The 20,385-nt window shown below is 42.1% G+C and overlaps 2 protein-coding genes across 3 annotated transcripts; one reads left to right on the top strand and one right to left on the bottom strand.

Annotated features, from left to right (window-relative positions):
• Nucleotides 1-406: 406 nt before the first annotated feature.
• ZNF488 (zinc finger protein 488) lies at nt 407-19,103 on the bottom strand. 2 transcript variants are annotated; one of them, XM_058841612.1, is made up of 4 exons: nt 19,011-19,103; nt 7,821-8,043; nt 3,724-3,952; nt 407-1,751 (listed from the first exon to the last, which is right to left on the bottom strand). In XM_058841612.1, the coding sequence occupies exons 2-4, from the start codon at nt 8,034-8,036 to the stop codon at nt 574-576; spliced, it is 1,623 nt and encodes a 540-aa protein (XP_058697595.1). In that variant the 5' UTR covers nt 8,037-8,043; nt 19,011-19,103; the 3' UTR covers nt 407-573. The 2 variants fall into 2 exon arrangements, with proteins under 2 accessions (XP_058697595.1, XP_058697596.1); XM_058841613.1 differs by having other exon boundaries at nt 451-1,751; nt 19,021-19,087.
• LOC131580329 (basic proline-rich protein-like) lies at nt 11,727-19,350 on the top strand. The gene is made up of 2 exons (XM_058841388.1): nt 11,727-11,730; nt 18,428-19,350. The coding sequence occupies exons 1-2, from the start codon at nt 11,727-11,729 to the stop codon at nt 19,348-19,350; spliced, it is 927 nt and encodes a 308-aa protein (XP_058697371.1).
• Nucleotides 19,351-20,385: the final 1,035 nt, after the last annotated feature.

The raw sequence follows: 20,385 nt of genomic DNA, 5'->3' as shown, positions 1-20,385 counted from the left end.
GTCTTAAATTCAGGTCCCTTTCAAAGCCAAGGAGATGGTAAAATGTCAGTTCTTAACTCAAAAATTTGGTAAGAAAGCTGATTCAGCTAGCATAAAGGGGTAAGAGTCCACCAATGCTGCTAGAAATAGCAACTTATTTTCTTTTAGTGTATAAGCTCTGATGTTTCTAATGCTTAAAGGTTCCTTATTCAATGAGGTGGTTGTTATTTCTGTATTTATATTGTACTGCACAGACACCAGCAAAACAAGTATAAGCAAAGACAATTCTGTTTGCAAATCTATAACTTTGTTCCCTACTCTGCAAATTAACACTGCATGTGGATTCATTTCACTATTTTATTTCCTCAAAAATAGGTTGACAGGGGCTAGGTTGAGTTTTCAAAACTTAAAACCCACTCAGACTCTTGTAAACATTTTACATTTTTTTCACAAAGCATCTATTATAAATTATTGTAAACAGTGATTTCCTGAAAGAAATTAATGTAAACTCAAAAAGAAATGGATTTAAGTGAACTATCATTCCCTTCTTCATCCAACCTGCCCGGTCCCTTGGTGACATCTGTCTGCACAGCTCTAATTATGAGAAGTCATGTGCCGGGATAAATGATGGCGTTCTCGGAAGTACTCATGGCAAATGGGACATGTCAGCTTCTCCTCTCGTCTCCTCTTGCACTGGGATTCACTTGAGGAGTATTCTTTTTTGTGATGTGACCGCATGTGGAAGACTAAATCAGATGTCATGCGAAAGGACAGGTTGCATTTGGCACACCAGTTCTGGGCAGCCACTCCAAAGGATGTGAAGGTGGGGGGAAGAAGAGTCAAGGAAGAGGAGGAGGAGGAGGAGGTGGAGGAGGAAGTGGTGGTGGTGTTTTGTAACTGTCCTCCTGCTTGCTTGGGCCATGGTTCTGAGGTATATGGGAAAACATTGCTCCGAGTGATGCTTGTCTGCAGCATCTGAGCATTACACAAATCACTGACAAAGAACTTGGAACTGAGAAGAGTGCTGCAGCACATGATGTCTGCAGTGGCAATGAAGCCAGACAGCTCCCCCAGGCTCTTTGCTGACTCACTCATGGGATGAGAAGAATTTACTGCAGCTCTTTCTGTTACACACTTACTGGGTTTGCTGAAAGCACTCTTCTGTTCTCCTCGAGCTCTGGTGGGCCAAACAAAGGAGAATGCACTACCAGAGGAGTTCAGCAACACTTCCTTTGATACCTGCTCTTTAGCAAGTGGGACCGTGACATCCTCCTGTTCTGGCTCCTGCAGCCTCTCATTCCTCAGCTTCTCTTTCATCTTCCTGACCTCAGTGAAAGCACTCTGCTTCTGCTCTAAAGCATCCTTCCTAGCTGACTGCCTCCCTGAACTAAGCTTCCAGAAAGAACCAGCCAATGCATGCTCTCCCCCAACCTCTTCCTTGTCCCCACAGTTACGTTCCTCAGTCAAATTATTTGTTTTCTCCAACAGCACTGTTTTCCTGTTCCTGTTGTTCTCAGCCTCTTCAGATTTTGCTCTCCTTTCTCCAGTAAGACCATGTGCATCACCTTTACAAGCTGCCATTTTGACTTCCAAGTCCCTTGCCAGACTGTGGAAATTTGTGGTCTGCTCAGCCAAGTTGCTCTTTTCAGTTTTAGGGTTCTGGAAGTTTCTCCACAGCAGAGCGCTCTTCTCTGGGACACAGAGGAAGCGGACATGGGACAGATAGGAATGCTCACATTTGAAGACTCGGCTGCATTCTTGGCATCTCAACTCTGTGGAAACAGACAACAAGTGATGAGTTTTGCAAAGGTGGAATCATGTAGATCCTGATGTTGTCATGGACACAAAAAACCAAAAACACCTTTTGTGTCACACAAGGTTACACATGGTAAAACGAATGCCAGTGCAGAATCAGGTCCCTTCCTGCTATGCAAAATGATTCAGTCTTATTTGCTTTCATGCTTCCGTGCTACTGGCAGAAATTATTCCATTTAGACTCTCAAGCCTAGATTTTATTACATAAAATGTAATTATATTACATGAAAGTACATAAAATGGCCAGTACACCATGATCTAGATAAAACCATTTAGACTTTATAATGATTTGAAGTCTAAACCCAGATTTTGGTCTTCATTTCTTAACTAAGTCACTGGCTTTAATGCAGGATGAACATTAAATACTATATATCCAAGCAATAATGAGTTTTAGACCAGGATTCAAAGATCTTTTTCATGACCCTCTATTTTTAGGATACTCTGGAAGTTTAATACTGTTCAAAAATCATCTGACTTAATGCCTGAAGCCCTTACTCATGCTCATTTGGCAAGCTGTTATATGCCTTAAGGCACACATGTCTGTGGCACAGAAAATGATGTTCAAATTGAAACAATGCCAATGATGGGCAGGAGGAATAAGGAACACTCTTTCCTTGTGGTCTTCAGACCTACTGCACCTCTGGTTCACTGGGATGCTTGATTGCCCATGAACAGATGATACAAAATTCAGCAATCAACACAAATATGGTACATCTTAACCTTTGTAAACTACGCTATATTATTTCAAAACACAGCAGTTTTTAAATGCAAGTGATACCAGACAGCACCTGAGGGCTGGGATACATAGGAAACTTCCTAAAAATTCCTAACTTTCCTAAAAATTCCTAACTTGGGACTCAGCACAGCTTAGATCACTTTATGAACTACAGAAGCTGAATTTTTTATAAGAAAATAAGGCTGCTGAAATGGGTGGAACATTATACCTTTAAGAGATTAAAGTCTTGAGTCTAGATATGGTGTTTCTTGTGCAAGTAACACTCTTCCCTGGTAAATCCAAAGTGCTGGCAGTGTGTTTCTACACAGAAACTAACAGAATACACTGAAACCAGCTGGAATGATTTAGTCAGTTCCTGCTATGAATGTGTCTGTATTAATTTAATACTAATTTACAGACAAGCACATTACCATATGAATTTGTATGTTAGTAAAAGTATAGGTTGGTAAGCTAACAGATATCTTTACCAACCTATACCTTTACCAACCAGTCTATATAGGCTTGTTTAAATCAGCTGAAGGGAGTGCAGAGAGGGTTTTTCTCCAGTCTAATTAGGTAAAATTTGGAGCAAATGACAGCTGGAGTCAAACTTGGTATGGACCTGACTGACTTGCTTATCTCTGTGATCTGGATTTTTAGTTTTGTAATGACTTCCAGGTCAATTTCTTTTGGAGCAATGAATTTCCAACAATATCTCAGAAATTAAAGCTTGCAATTTTCCTCATTTCCACTGTGTCCCGTACTAAATAGGCAGACTCTGCTGTATTCAGTACTTAGGTTTGTTATGTATTTTTAAAGATCTGCTCATTTACAAGACTAAAGCTGAACACTAGCCTATACCTGATTTCTCAATGATCTAAAAAAGGCCTATTTCCAACTGATACTCTAGACTTTTAGGATTCCACGTTATCGAAGTGCATAGATTTCCATTGCAAAGCTCAAAAATTGCAGCATGAGTCTATAGTGCACCATACTCTGCTAGAAAGTAACAATGAGAATGGCATAAAGAGCTGCAAATTGGTTCTTCCTCTGTGCCTCCAGCTCAAACCTCAAAGCAGAAGGTCTTTTCTCTTAGCAGGCCAGCTAAGGATTTAGACATGGGTTTGTATTATTACAAGACAATCACACACTAAAGAAGATGCAGACTCACTTCTGTCCTCAGTGACCCCTGCAGTCAGCAATTTGGTACTTACCATTCTGGGGACTCTGAGCTTTTATCTCATTGAAACCCAAGAGGCTGGAAAGCTCCTCATCATACCAGACAAGCAGTTCCTCATTTTTACTGATTTTCCTGGTGGGGCGATAGTATAACTGACTGTTTTCTAAGTAAGCTTCCAAGTTCTGCTCCTTGCTATTGGCAGCTGCTTGTACAAGTCTCATCCAAGGCAGTCCTGTGGGACTGTGCACAGATGTAACATCCACCTGTGAGACAGGAGAAAAAGAAGGGAAGTTACAGGTCTCGAGGCCCAAAGGAAGATTTTCATCCAATCCAAGAACCAAGCCTATTTTCTGCCTGGCACTGAGCACATATGACAAAGCTGTGGGCCCAATACATCTGCTAGTGTCACCAAATCCAAAGGGAGAAGGCTTCCCCAGTGTGGGGGCTGAGAGCTCTGGGAATACAGCTGGGAGGGAGGGAGAAGACCCCAATGCTCATGTGGAACCTCCCATGGGGAAGCCAGGGTATGCTGGTCAGTCTCTAGCCCTGACTTGTGTGGACCATCCCATGGGACTGTGCCAGGTGGGGATCAGAGGTACACGAGGTGTGATCCTCTCTAAAAAGAGGTCTCAGTCCTTGGGATATGAGTCAGGAGATGTGTGAGTGCTGTCACTTGGGGACTGAGAGATGTGCAGACCCCTGGATCAGCGCAGTGTGGAATTGGGAACAAACATACACTCAGGACAGTCACATGTGGAGTTTTTCCACTGATATAGGAGGGTATGGATCAGGGAGTGTAAGAAAATTCATGGTTATTTGATTCAATACCCCAAGTAAACATCTGCCTATTTGGCTAGATTACATAAAATACTGGTTTTAATATATACAACTAAGAAGCACTCATATGATCTCTTTCCTTTTTCAGAAATGAAATTATATATTCCTTTTTTACCTTTGCTAGTTTAATTAAATTAATTTCAAAGTAGTTAAACAGAAAAACCTCATCAGATCAATATTTTTGTTAAATAATTTCTGAGAGTTGCAAGGGTTGATTTAATTTCAATTTGTGTGCATGCAGATATATGAAACAAATGAAGTTTAAAAACATTTCTCAGGCTGTTACGTCAGGCACTAAAAATTTTAAAAAATAATATTAAGTCTATTGCTGAAATTAAATTTCCATTGTGTGTATATTACAGCATAGTCCTAAATCACATATCATTTTTACTCCACTGAGTCATTAATCACAGGTTGACAATGAAATAATGTAAGTACAAAACATTTGGCATTGTCTTCCTCACTCAGTATGTGACTCCAGTCTTACTTTATTACACTGAATAGAGAATGATTTATTTCTTTATAGGTTTTTCCTTGGTGTTTACCATGGCAGATCTGTGTCCTCTGCAATATTTGAAAGATGGGGAAAGTTTTCATAGCTTGAAGGCTAAAATGCAGGGTGATCAAGGGCAACATTTATATGCAAAAACCTAATTTTTGAAGCACTAAGTCATTGTTTAGAAAGGAAGAAGTTTGCAAATGAAAAATGTCTAATGACAAGTATGATCTAAATTTCACCCCAAGCAATGTATATCTCTTAGTTTTCCACTAATTGCAGGGCAGCCATTCATTGGTGTTTGGTACCAGAAACAATACTTTGGCTAATTATTTCTCTGGTTTTAACTGACTATTACCTACAGTGAAAAGTTTGATCACATTAGTAGCTTGGATACAAGAATGAAACATTAAGAGACCATTAGGATAAGAGTTACTTAGTGTAAGAGAGAAAATAAATTAGCATGCCCTGAAACTGGTTCTCTCTAAATGCCACGGTAATTAACAATGATTGAGAAATACAAGTGTCTGACAGGAACACAAGAACACCCACCCACACACAGTGGCTGTAACTAATAGCTATGACAGAGGCTGTCATATTTTAGTTGCTGTGTTTCAGAAATACCAAGCAGCCACCCGGTGCTCTAAGCAAAGTCAAAGGGAGCACAGCTGCACCAGAAAGCAGGACTCCAGGAAAAGAGCTCAGCCAGCTTCAAGTAGGTGAGGAGGAGTACCAGATGTTAAGATAATATCTGGGTGCTACCTACTAGAAGCATGAACCAGCTTTAGTTCTTCCATCTGTTTAGAGACACTATAAACCCAGCAAATCTGCCCCCTCTGGGAGATGTCAGTCCCCAAGATGGATCCTTTGCACCCATATATGAGGTAAGGCCTTCACAGCCCAACATCTCAGTTATAGCTGTGGAGGAATGTGGCTCCCTTGGGAAACACTGGAAGAGAAGAGAAAAAATAAAGCACTTCCTTGAAACCACCAAGAAGATGGAAGGGGCAGAGGAATCAGCTGGAAAGAACTACCCGTGCCAATGGCTGCCAAGGCATCTTCTTTGCCCAAGTGTACAAATTGGGCCAAGGAGCTCAAATTAAGGTCTCCAAGAAAATGAGGGGGAAAAAATAATTATGAAGTCCCCCTTTGGTCTAAAGAAAAAAAGCCCAAGATTATGAGATCCTTGTTAGAAATATTATTCCCCAAAGTCTTGCAGGAGTTCTGATGAACTAGGATGAACAGAAACCTCAGTTGCAATGAATCCAAATCATGCCAAATCATTCCTGTGTGTATTCTGTTTGTGCTATACCCAGCAGAGCAAAACCTGTTTCTGTTTTGCACTTCAGTGCTGTGATGACAACATAGCATCATGATTGAATTTTTAATTAATTACTACACAGAGTTAGGAGCCTAATGGCAGATCCTGATTTCTGGAAGGTTTACTTTTAATTATGAGTAGTTAACAGGATATGGGACTACCAATTGCATCTGAAACAGCTACTTGCACAGAATTTCATGTATTTATTGCCAGAAGACAGAGATCTGAGCCAACTCAGGCATCCAATTTCATTGCTGCATAGAAATTACTTAGCTCAAGTGTAGACAAACACTAAAGCCATCCCTCTAGAGGGCTCTTCCAATGCATAAAACCTTTCAGGCTCTCTCTACAGTAATTCAAAACTCCCAGGAGAAATACAGAAATATCCCAAAAATAAAGTCTCATTTCAGGGCAGGTTCCTCTACAAAGAGTTTGTTGGTCTCCTGGAGTACTCATAACACTGTCCAAGAGAGCAAACTTGTGCCAGAGACTCAAAACAGTCAGATAAAGCCTCTTCTTCTCTCTCTTAAATTGTTTAAAGCAGAAGTGTAGAACAGGTTATCTCCCAACAACTGTCTCTATCATATTACAAATATGCCTTGGGATTTCTCTCCTCCAGAGCACAGAAATTTTAGGCAAACCTGCATCTCTCAAGATCCATCCATGCCACAGAATGTGGGAAATTTGCCTTCATCACATTGTAAGACACCACTCTGGCCTCATCTAGACCAACAGTGACTGAAAGGCACTCCAAGACCCAGAAAGCCGGGGTAAGTGGTCAGCATGACAAACAGTGGCTATGTAATAAAAACATTTGGGGAACTAGAGCTTGAGAGTTAACAGTCCATTACAATCCCAGGGTTTCTGCCTTCCCTACAGTGATTGCAAAGTGTAGCTGTAACACAGACATACAGATTTAAGGTAACTTTAGGAGGTCTATGTACTAATAGCAGTTAAGCTGTGGCTACCCAAGGTGTGTCTGGGCTAGTTGCCTGACTGCCACGGTGGTTGCACTTTTAAGGACAACTGAACACACTGGGGTAGCAGTTGCCTAGATCTGTAAATAAATGCTGTGAATGTACCACCTGCATGAATCAGTGCAATGCCAGTATTCTTCCTCTGTTCTCACAGGGCTGTCATACCTCCTGATAAACCTCCTTTGTCCTGACTAAACCTGAACTAGAGGTTACTAAACTATTTGTCCCTCTTCCCTCCTATTCCAAGTCAGAAATGAAGCAGGTCGTCAATCATCAGCATAGAAGTGGGACTATGTATTCTTCCTAAAAAGGAAACAGTTTTCCTCAGGTCCTTCCAGTCTACAGCTCATAAATCAGAAATGCACTGGCCCATTCTCTTTGAAGGAGCTGTTACTTGTGCTGAACAAAACAAAAACCTACCCCTTGCAAAGTTACCTCCTCAGGGATGGTGTAACTCTTTTTGAAGGGTCTAACATTAAACACTCATATTTTCCTCATACCTTAAATACATAGTGGATGTTCCGTCTCTCTGAACACTTGAGAGCAATGAAAGCTACAGTGTCCAGCAGGGTGTTCTGGAGCATGCATGGTCCAAAAACAACTTCTTCAGGGATGTCCTGTGTGGTATGAACAGTAGCCAATATGTCTGGAAAATGGTGATGCAGAAGCTTGTTGTCACTTGTCCAAAGGAATTTAGGCAAAGAGGTAAGTTCCATTATAAACCTGTAAAAAACACAAGAAATCATAATGGGCATAGAGATGGAAATAGAAAGTGGCATCACTAATTGAAATACAAAGATTTCCAGGAGGTGCAGGTGAATTGTAAGAGTATACCAGGACACAGTTGGTTACAGAGTTTACAGCTCTATCAACATCCAGTTCAGAACAAGAAAGATTACTTTGCACTAAACCAAAATCTTAGGTTTGTAAACAACTGAATTACTCTTCCTAGAACAGGCAGACAGTCCAAGAGTTCAACTGCTGCTTTCTACAGACAAGAGTAAGAAGATTTGGGAACAATAATTCGGGAACAAAAATTTTCAGTGAGTACAACTCAGCATATTCTTAAGCATATTCTCAGATATCCTTCTTATTATTGATAGTTTGTAGAAGTTTGAAGAAATAGAAAGAGAATGACAACAAAATAAAGCAAGATTTTTTGAAACACATTTTGAAAAAGCTGGGGTTTTTTTCACTTAAGTGAAACATCAGTCTAGTTTCTGGTTAAGTTGCTACAAAACCAGGAATAACCTGAGTCCTGAGTATATCCAACCAGAATGCACAGAATTTGTGGAAATTCCTGAAAAGAATAATTTTGTTAGCTCAAAATGAGAGCCTCAAAGTGTAAGTTATCAGCTGTTGTTGAGAAAATCAAATCAGCTTATGACTCTTATCATACTCCTAGCACAATGTTAGTAGACAATTCCGGTCTTCAGAGGATACATTTTGCAGCCCTGAATGTAGAATAATAGATTTGTCATTGCAGATGCAACTTCTGCAATATGAGCCACAATCTGAGAACTCAGTATGCAGCAAGGAGAAGACAGGCTTGAGTTATTTGCCATTCTAAGCCTCTCTAAGTTTCTAATAAAGATATTGCCATCTCCAGCTCCCAGCTGGAGGTCATAGAAAACCCCTCATTTATGCCGTCATGAGCTGGATCAGGTCCATTAGGCAGAGAAAATTAAAGAGAACAGCAACAAGCCCTGAAGAGGCCTCAGCCTAATAAATACTGAGACAGAAGGGCTGAAGATCCAGTCTAATCTTTCTCACTCTCTGCCAACAGAATTGATTTGTTATTCACTGACTCATGACTTAAACTGAAGTGGTATAAAGTGCTCAGGAGAGTTGCATTGATTTAACTAAATCAGTTTCTAAATCAGTGTAGTTAATTCAGTATAATTTATTCCTTGTAGTCAAGGTCTAAGACCCTACCCTAAAAATATTAAAATACATGGTCAGACATTTAGTACGTAGTAAGCATCAGAAGGATGCAGACCTAAACCAGACAACCAAGGCAAAGAGTGGGATAACATACGTCCTCTATCCAACCCCAAGCATCCCTTGAAGTCAATATGACATTAAAGTTTGCTTGTTTCTAATTGACTTGTTAGCTTAATATGTGATCAGAAAAAAAATCCCCCAAACCTACAAGCGTAAGCGCCAAAGTCCCAAAGTGCCACCCTGGCAGCTGTGGAAGCACAGAATTTGTCTCTGGCATGGCAGGGTCACTTGTGTGAAAAGCTGTGAGAAGGACGCACTGTGATTACACAGCAGATGGGACAGTTACCGTCAGCCTCACCCCAAAAGGTTTGGGCACTGGGATGAGCCATCTCTTCCAATCATTTGGCGAATGCACCATCTAGTGTCACATCTCAGCATAACACAGTGTCCCATGGCAAAGGCAAGCAGGACATCCCCCAGCCCCGGTGCTGTCGGTGCGCTGTACCGCCGCAGCTTCTGAGCGCCCCGCCGGGCAGGAATCGTTTCTCTCAGGAGTGGCTCATTCTCTCTACCACCCTCTGCTCAAACAGGAGGTTCGGTGCCTCCAGGTACAGGGTTTGATAGGGTCTGGTCAGGGTTATGTCAGGTAGGGAGGATAATTTAAATCTCCAGTGGTTGGCTTTTTACAGTGTTTGCTGAAGATATGCTGCTGGTACTTAGAGTGTACAGTGAGAATACTCTGCAACATCATTGGAAGAAAAAGGGTGAATCTTTTTCTACAGAATGAGAAAGCTCTTCCCTCTGCATTCACAAGATTTCAGCTTCTGTTACTAAGCCAAGTTCATCAGCTGAGGGATAATGGTGATTAAACATGAATGTACTGCTTTCAAAAATGAGCTGCTACCTCTGCAAAGGGACTGGCTGCATCCTGTGGGTTTTCTGACCTGCCCGTGTTCAGGGGTCTCCATTCCAAGGTGCAGATTCATCCAGGGCAGTACTGGAACAAGTCCTGCCTCCTGCCCAGGTGAGGGATAGTAGGGGGTTCTCTGGTAGCTGCCGCCCTTACCACAGAAAACTGAAATACTGATTTCCTCAAAAGTAAAGACTGAAGCTTGAGACATGACAGAAAAAAATTCAATGGATTTATTTTCTCCACTCTCTGGTGGAGCAAAGGAAACCAAACAGATGAGCTGAAGGGAGGTCAAAGGACCATGGACAACAGGAGTAAGAGGTAAAAAGGAGAGATAAATACCTACAAAAACTTCAGGCATGACTGTAATATTATGGCTGGATTGTGCAACCCAGCAGATGCAGCATGAAAGAGGGTACCCTCAGGACCCACTGCTGCCAGAGAGCATCTGCTGGGTTCTCAGAGAGGGTCAGCAGGAGTTGACTGCACTGTGGCACCTTCCAGTGCAGAAGGTGGCTGTGTAAGAGTCAGTGCATACCTCATACCTTGAAACCACCACCAGAAATCTCAGAACTGCTGAAATACAGCAGCAGCACCCACAACACCCAAAACAGATAGCAGAAATTAGCCAGGGAAAAAAAAAATTAAAAAAAATGTGTAAGTAGGCCAGAATATAAATCTGAAAAATCTTAAATACCCCTCAATCTGGATGTAAATTGAACCTCTACATGTTTTTCATCTGGTTATATTCTAAAGCAAAAATTTCAGCCACAGTCAAGATGCTTGAGAGTTTTTTTCATAAAACTTCTTTAAGTTTTCAGGAACTTCAGACTTGAGCCTGGATGAGAATTCTACACCAAACCATGACCCCTTGTTTAATTATAAAACCTGGTTTCAATGGAAATCTCACTTTTTGTGAACCAACAGTCTTTGTAGTCAAAGAAGTCAATAATCTAGTAGTCAAATTTATTAAGAATCTACAAATGGAGTCATGATGAGAAATGGAGAAGGTATGCTAGAATGCCTGCCATTTTAATTTGACAGGCTGAAGTAAGTGAATCACTCACATTCTCCCCAGTGAATGAAGAGAGAAAATTCTTATAACAGAGAATTCTCCATGACTTCACCCAACTGATTACTCTTGTCTCAATGACACTGATTTCCACATTTTGGCTACCTCCTTTAATGAGCAATAAATCTGCTGTGCCTTCATTTCCTACAGATTCACTAGCTGTTGTACATATGACTTCATTCACTCTCCTGCTATGTAGCAAAGTTCAGAGAACTCTACCATAAGCTTCACTGTGAAGGTCAGCTCTTCAGCCCTACATCATGCAGGCAATGATATGCTTGCCTCAAACTGCCAGTGCTGGGAGTGCCATTGCTTCCCATGATCCCCCTCATACACCACGATCTTGCTGCTCCCACTCAGGTTCTGCATAAGCAGTTCCTATCCCTCTGGGATCACCCACAGAGGTCTCTGAGAGGCTGAAATAAAATGAATATTTATAATGCTTTAGTAGCACATTAGACTCAGATCACCTGTTAGACGATGGGTACTCTCCATATTCTATCTGTCACAGATGTGCATTCTTCATATGGATGAGTTTAGGGACTTGCTGTTTAATGGACTCTTCATCCCCCAGAGAGTATCTGATACACATATACCATGTCCCTGAGTGATGGATTTTGCATCTTGATTTCTGAGAAGTGTGACAGATCTGTCAAAGAACAAGGACCTATGGGCAGGCAGCTCCCTATGGATTATGCAATTCTGGATGTTCCACCAAAAAGCACATGAAACAGAATGATGCTCACAGCAAATGCTCCCAGCCTGCTTGCCTCCAGAGCAGCACGCAAATTGCTAGTCAACTTTTGGTTTCCTGAGTGTTCTTCCAAGCTGGAACTATAAAGATAGCCTTCTCCTAGTCTCTCCCCATTTCCTAGCACTTGTATAGCATCCCACTAACTAATTAGGTTACAACTTCTGCCATCCTAAAATATGTTTACATAGCTCCTGTACCTCATGAGAAAAACGTTACCAGAGAGGAAAATAAAGGAATTTTCAGATCCCTGGTTTTCTACTGCATGGCCTTCAGATGTCACTGCAAGCTCTTCTAAGAAATGTCTGGAAGTTCCCAAATGTAGGAACACCGATTTGAGGAAAGTCTCCCCTGCATTTTTTTTTCAGAGGATTCGACCTGATTCTCCTTGCCACAGTAACCACACTGAATTGTGGCATCATTTGGAGCTTCTTAGTGGCCATAAAGGCACTGGTAGCTCTACTTAGTATTGTGATCAACTATGCAAGTGGGAGGAAAACAAATTAATCACATCTGCAAAAGGAGAACCCTTTCAGCCAGAACTTATTTAGCTAGTTCAGCTCTTCACAATCAAAAATAGAAGCAGATAATAAAAATGTTTCTCTAAAATTAATTTGATTTTTAAAACTGTCAATAGCTACTTCTATTTCACCTTTACTTCCATTTTAACTGCAGATTAATTTGCATACAGTTATATAATTTTCAAAGCAATTATCCTAATTGGAAAAAAAAAAAGGCACAGAAGTTACTCTTTTAAAATAATTGAAAGTGTTTGATCCTGGAAAGCATCATCCCACAATCTTCCCAACCATTTCTGTATCTACTCCAGACTTTCTCCAGAGCAGGGGTTAATATAAACACTACAGCTCTGCATTTCCCATGTCAACAAAACGGAAAGAAAAAAAGAAACAGAAATATTAAATACTGCAGCCATCATTTCCTTCACCTTTCAACTTACTCCTTTCTGCTCCAAAGTGTGATGGCATTTTCCCCGGAGCACATAACCTGTGACTATGCCAGTGCAGTCCTGTGGCTGCTGCCAAAACTGCCTTTGATTTCAATAGAAGGTCTGTCGGTCTGAGGAATCCATGATCAGACGTGCAGTGTCATGCACAATAAACTACAGATAATAAAGAAATTGAGCTGATGCAGACAGAGTGGTTCTGTCTGCAGCATTTATTATTTTCTGCTGTTTTAAGGAACTGAAGATTCTTAACACATGAAGGAAATTTCAAGGGAATACAAAATAAAAAAGTGGAAAAAATCTATCCTTGGGTTTTATACAATTGTTTTTCTTATGTGCTAGGTTTTCCCTTTATTTAAGTTGTGAACTGCAAAGGAGAAAAATCAAAACTAAACTAAAGGAAAATCAAAACTAAAACTGAAGGAAACTGACAGGAAATCAAATAAAAGTATGGAGAATTCTTGTTTTAAAAAATAGTCCCAGAACCCATGAAATAAATCCTGAAATGAAACCCTGTTTCCTAAATTCAATCACAAGCTGAGAAGTCCTTTAAAAGCATGAAAAGTCTAAACAAGTAATTTCTTTTAGCTCACTGCTACTGCAAGACAGAGCTTATGTGCTTCAGCTTGGGTGCAGGTCAGGACTTTCTGAGCACAAAATTATTTCTTTGCACCTTCACTTCTGAAAATCCCGCACACGTGAAGAAAATTATACAAAATTATACAAAAATACTTGGAGATACAACTATGTGTTGCCATTCCTAGCCTTTCTGGGATAAAGTCATCTGGCTACCCCTCAGACAGATATTATACCCTAGCAGAGTATGCAAAGGTCTTGGATTACCTTGGAAAGGAAAGAATTTCCCTGGATTTCAAGAAAAACTACCCATATGTCACTCATTTCTGATTCTCAGGTTTAGCAACCTGTCCATTTTTGAGATGGACATAAGACAGTACACCCTGAATTTCTGAGCTTTGACTACACTCTTTCATCTTCCCATTTTTCCTGGTCACAAACTTGGATCCCAGCAGTGATCCTGCAGAGAAGCAAGAGGGTGACTGATCCAGAGGTCCCTTTCCTGCCAGTGAGCCACATCACATTCATGCATTAAGAACAGCCCAATTAGCACTGATGAGATAAATGAGAGAATGATAATAAAACCTATGGAGACTGGAATTTTTTTACTTTTTTTTTGCAGTCCAGGGCTACAGCTGGGACATATTTTGAGTACTTCTGTTCTCAGTTCCTCACAGCTCTTGATGTACTGCTCATCTAACATATCCCCTGTTCTCCCGGCATGATTCAGTCAAGCTTGCCTGATGTGCTTACCTGAGCTAGGCATCTGGGAAGAAGCAGAAGGAAAATCAACTATGCATCAAGGAGGAATTTGTTGACTGCAGAAATGAATGGAATCTAAAGAGAGTGGACTAAAATCGGGACTGAACTAGCCTGATGCATGGAAATCGTGTTCCCTTGGTATTCCAGGCTTCCTCAGCTTTCTTTCATCATACTTAGCGGTACAGCAGCTACACAACTCTAACCTGACATGTACCTAAAAATAATGAGTAGAAATAGGGAAACTCACTGCCTAGATTTCTCTGGAATGATCAGGTCGCAGCTCAGGGTGTGGAGCTTGGTGTCTGCTTTCAGCTTTTAGAAACTGGGCTCTTATAGAGGTTTTACTGTGAATTAGAGACCTTCAAGTTTATGGGGTGCTCACCTCTTTGTTACTGTACCATCATGATACCTTCAGGAAGCAGTTCTCCAATTCTTATTATTTTAAGGCTCTGTGGTCTTCAGATTGTCTTCCATCATCTGAAATCCTCAGTACATGCAATGTAAGCTGACAGCTTTTGATGAACCATCATTATATCTTGGCTGGATACCCAGCCTAGTGAATCATGAAACTGCCAAATCTTTTTATTATGAACAATCTCTCAAACTGCGGTGGGAATAATGAAGAAGACAGAGCTAAAATCCCTGATTGGAAATGAACAAATACCTCAAGCTCCACATTTGCTTTCAACAAGTCTTGTGACATATGGGAACCGTTTGGAAGTGGAAACCAAAGGAAAAGCTTTCAGGTTTCTTCTTATTTTCTCTGAGAAAGGGGAAGTTGAAATGGCTTCTCTCCTGATGCATGGTAGCTGCCACACAGACACACAGACCTCCCTCTCCAAAGCAGATGAAGACTACATCACATCTCCAATACCACCACAAGGATGCAATTTCCAGTCTTTACCTGATGTCCAGGAACAAAATGTCTGGGATTGAGCATCACATCTAGTTTGATGAGAAAATAACTGAGATTTGAACAAGTCCCAGCAGAGTCACATACTCTCACCCCACTGCTCTCAAATGGCAGCCCAGCATCAAACTTCCCTATGGTTTTTGGAATTTCCACACTGAACCCCAGAAATGTGGTAGGTAGGAAAGGAATGGGTTGTCCCACACAGCTGGAAAGCCTGGTTAATACTGCCTTGTTGGGATGCAACAGTATCTGCACAGTTCCACGTGAAGCCTTCTTAGATTTAGCTGGAGGGTTTGAATCTGGCAGAACATGAACAACAGGGCCACTGAGGTCTCTGTTCCATCCCTTCCAGTGCTCGACTACAAGAAATGCAGTGCAGACACTGGGAGAACTCTTGGTATTTCAAACTGGACAATAAGCAACAGTAATACCATGCTGCATCCATTGGAAAGGATAAAGTACATTTATTTTCTGCAATCCCAGTGGTTCAGACTGGGCCTAGGAATTTGGCTTCATGATGTATTAAGTGTCAATATTCCTTTCCAGTTGGGTTGGCCCCAAGGACAGAATGAATGCTTCTATCTGGCACTGCATCTGATCTAATGGACCCTGTTGGATGGTACTGGGTTGTACAAGTCACTCATAAATCAGATAATCCACCTGTGCATAAAGAGGAGATGCTTACAGCTCCATAGTCTACTGGCTTTCAAAGACTTTATTTTTGCATGAAGGGCTGACTCTTCACTGGCTTACAACTGTTCTATTTAATGAAGCAGTGCATTTATCAACCACTTCACCCTGTGGTTTCAAGGCCTAAGACCTAAAAAATAGGGTTTCTGTAGGATAAAGAAAATAAATGGATTTCTGTAGGATAAAAGGAGCGTGTTTTAATTCTTCAGCCAGGATTGAGGATTATCGGACTGCAAATGTTATGAATATGTAATTTCAACTGTTTTCACAGCTGTACATGCTGTACACTGTATGGATACATTTCAGTTCAGAGCTCACAGTATTTCATATTCCAGACCTGAATTGTGCTGATGGTCACCTCAAAGACTTGGTCTGGTTTTGCACCTGCTGCTCTGGCATTGTTCACCATTCAGCAATTGACATAATGCTCCAAAACATCACAGGAAGTTTGAATTTTACAGGGACATCCAAAAAGAACAGAAAGAAAATAATATTCCATGGAAGGGGGAACAAAGAAGGCAGCTATTCATCTGTCACACAGTGTAAGAAAGTTACTTGTCACACAGATGTGTGTACCTACTTTCAGCAAAATCCTTGATTCGCATAAACAGCAGCCCTGACCACAGCAATCTGCTAACACATTTGTTCTCACATAGATCTGTGCATTTGTTCCTGCACCCAGGCATCCATGCAGACAAAACCACCATTCCCTGTATGTAGCCACAGAAAATGGAAAAACAACAGCCAACCAAACATGATCCAAACACAAACAGCATGAATCAAGCACAAGCAGACTGAACCAAACTGTGTAACCTGTGGAAACAGTTATAAATATTTGTCTTCCCTCTTCATACAATTCAAATTCATGTCTCTTTTTTCAGAATTTTTTTAAAGTTGCATTATCTTTAAAGATATGTTAAGATATGCTCCTATTTAAGAGTCCTGGTATTGATTTCATCAGCTTTGAAAAAAAGTAATATCTGTTCAAATGTTTCTTTCTGACAGAAAAGCATATGCATGTGGTGTGTAAGCACGTACATAAAGATGGAAACATATATGTACACACACATGAATTCCCAACTGTACACATAGCCATACGTACACCTGTTTATTTTCTTGTGATTTTGCATGTTCATCATTTCTATTTAAAAATAAATATGTTTAAACAAAGATCAGTTACTTCCACATGGCTGATGCTGAAGATTTCTTCAACAGCACTAAGTGGCATTAACTTACATTAATCTTATTTACATTTGTGCTACACTTACTACATGATGTCAACTCTAATGAGAGCAAGTGACAGAGCTGAAGGACACTGTGCAAGGTGAAATTGTGGAAAGCAACATAAATAAGTTATTTTTTGCTACAATGAAGCCAATAAACCTTTTAATTGAAAGTGATTTTGTAAATTAAAATAGGTCTTACCTAAAATAGTCTGTTTCCCAACAAAATATTTTATTCTTTGACCTGGTATTTATCAATAGCAATTGCAGGTAACATAAGACTGTGCTGCAGGAAAATTATATTAACAAAATCACAGCATAACAGACATGAAAATATCCATCTGTAAATACTAGGATTTACCCAACTAATTTCTTTTGCAAAATCTTTGGTACACTCTGTAATTCTTACACATAATTTATTTTTGTACTTTTTCACCTAGTCATATGATGTTCAGCTATCAGGATCTAAATATTTTGACTTTACATTAGTATTTCTATGGCTACAAAACTATTTTCTCTATAAAACGATATCTATATTAGAGTCTCATAAGGCAGATCTACTTTGCTTTGAAATACTGGAAAATGGTTAAATACAAAAAAAAAATAATTGCATTCTCAAAGAACAGCTTATGCTTTGGTGGAGTTTTATACATTAAAAAACATAAATTTAATCACCCTAGTGCCAAAAGAAATTCCTCTATTCCTCTCTCTAGTACCAATTATATTTAATGCACGGTAACAAAAGCTGTCAAGTGCTACATTTTGCATTTTTAAAAGCCAAAGAAAAGGGAAAACTCCTGAGACATAATTTATTATTAAATTCTGAATTTCATGCATGACTGCGACTGCTTTTTATTTGAAAGCAACTACACTAAAAATACTAAAAGTATTTAAAAATCTTATCTTCCATCAAGTTTCTATTGACATTTCTTTCAACTAATAGCTGTCAGTTCTCAGAAAAGTATCATCAATATGCTTCAAACGTTTTCAGTGTACTGAATTCCCGCAGAAACCTTGTAATGTAAAGATTTGCAAATTTAAAGATCAATGTGACATTTTAAAGTGACAGCAATAGCAGCTCCTAACTTAAGAAATTTCTACTGCATGGATATCCATGATAAAAGGAGTACATACAAACGGAGAATAACAATGTGAGCTATTCCAAACAAAGTTCATCAATTTCATAAAAGCAATTAGACCCTAAGTAGGTACCTAAAACAGCCACGATGCTCTGATCACCTGTCGAAGTTGGAAGGATGAGGAGAGCTGTAACCAATAAAAAGAGCAACTGATGCTCGAGAGTTCTGGGCGAGAGCAGAGAGCCGGGAGGGAGGAAAAGGGCTGCTGCTGGCGGGGCTGCCGAGGGGGACCCGCCTCCCCCTGCGCCTCGGCATCGCCCCCCGGCAGCGCTGCCTCGCACCCGCCGCTCGGGGCACTCTGCCCGGGGCCCGAAGCGGCGCTACCTCGGCCAGGGTAAGGCACAAGTCAGTGCCCTCACCCGGCTCCGGCCACTGCCGCAGCCTGGGCAGCCCGGCCCCGGTCCCGGCGGGTCCCGGCAGGTCCCGGCAGGTCCCGGCCGGGCTCGGGGACCCGGCGCAGGCCCCGGCCCGGCCCGGCCCGGCCCGCGCTGCCCCGGCAGCGAGCGCAGCGCTCCGCGGCTCCGGGAGCGCAGCCGAGCGGGCGGGACGGAGGGCGCTGCTGCCGCTTCGCCGAGCTCTGCAGGGGCAGCGGCCGCCCCGAGACCCCCGCCCGGCCCCTCGCCCGCTCACCTGGGGGTCCCGCTGCAGGCTCCCCGCGGACGGGGGATCTGCGGCGCCGGGGGCCCCGCCGCGCCCCTTCCCTCTCCCAGGATCCCTCCACGGACAAGCGCCCGCGGAGCCCTCACCTTAGCTCACCTCAGCTCACCCCAGCGCCGGGGCCGCCCGGCCCCCAGGAGCCGCTCCGCAGCCCCCGCCGCCGCGCCGCCCCAGCACGCCGGCACCCTCCTCCCCCGCCGCGGCTCCCCGCCCAGAGCAGACCCCGGGAAACGCCTACCGCAGCTCCTGCCCCCGACCCCCGCCGCCAGCCAGGCGGCCCCCTCCCCCGGGAGCCGCCGCCACCCCGCCCGCGGGGGCCGCAGCACAAGCCGAGGCAGAAAGCATCCCGCAGCGGCTGCGGACAGCAGGGAGAGCAGCCACGAGGATTCCCCCTTGAAACGGCACCGTAAACCGAGGAGTTTCTTTTAAAGTTGGGAGGGAAAACCACACACTCGCACGCCGAAATAAACAAAACAAAACCATGTCCAAAGCCGCCTTCCCACTTGTCCTTTAGATCATCTGACAACGCTTTTGAATAGAAGGCTCTTCCAGGAGCTGCAGGTATTGACAAGAGCCGCGTAAAATGAAAACTACTGCTCACAGAAAATACTCGCAGGATAAAAATTAGGACTTTGAGGTATGAAACAATTTGTGGCACAACTGGTATGTAAAATAAAACCATCAAACGTCTTGTCATAATCAAATATACCCTAAATCTGGACTAGCGACATTGCTTTTGAAAGATGTCGTTCCATATAAATGCCTTTAACGCCTGGTAGAAAATTTTTATGAACGTGTTGACAAATGAAATAACCCGAGTTATTTGATTAGTGTCCATGTAATCTGAATATGGGCTTGTATCAGAAAAAGAAACGTCAACCCTTTAATGCTTTTGAAAGGATGGATTTTCGCTGCAATTAAAGAGTAATCTCATACCAATAATGAGAGCAAACCACTCTCGCTGTGTTCTGTGATACAGGGATTATAGAGGATGAACTCAAGAGTTCCTGTTCTCTTTTAAAATTCAGCAAGGGCCGAACGAACAACATCGTTGAGGGCAGCGGGGTTTGGTAGCTGCCCAGCAGCCCTGGAAACTCTGCATCCTACGGCCCGCCCAGGAACGGCTGTGCCGGGGGCATCTCCTAATACCGCTTGGGAAACACCGGCCGATTTGGGATTCAGGTGTCAGGACACTGGGATGCACAATTCCCATTGCACTTCATACCACAAGAGTTTATCTTTTTTGCAGCTTTTATGCAAATAGCGACGACAGAAGATGTAAGAAGGCACAATTAGACGTGGTCACCTGTCTTACTGAGCTTGAACCACTGTGAGACGGTGAGCTGAAGTAACCTGTGCCCCAGGGAGGGTGAGATCCTCACCTTACGGTGGCTCTCCTGGTGCTTGGTGTGATTTTCCTTCGAGCAATTCCCGACCAAATGATTCCGGGCGCACGGTCACCGG

This window comes from Poecile atricapillus, chromosome 6 (assembly GCF_030490865.1).
Source record: "Poecile atricapillus isolate bPoeAtr1 chromosome 6, bPoeAtr1.hap1, whole genome shotgun sequence".
NCBI lineage: Eukaryota > Metazoa > Chordata > Aves > Passeriformes > Paridae > Poecile > Poecile atricapillus.
This window is presented reverse-complemented; position numbering and strand designations above follow the sequence as displayed.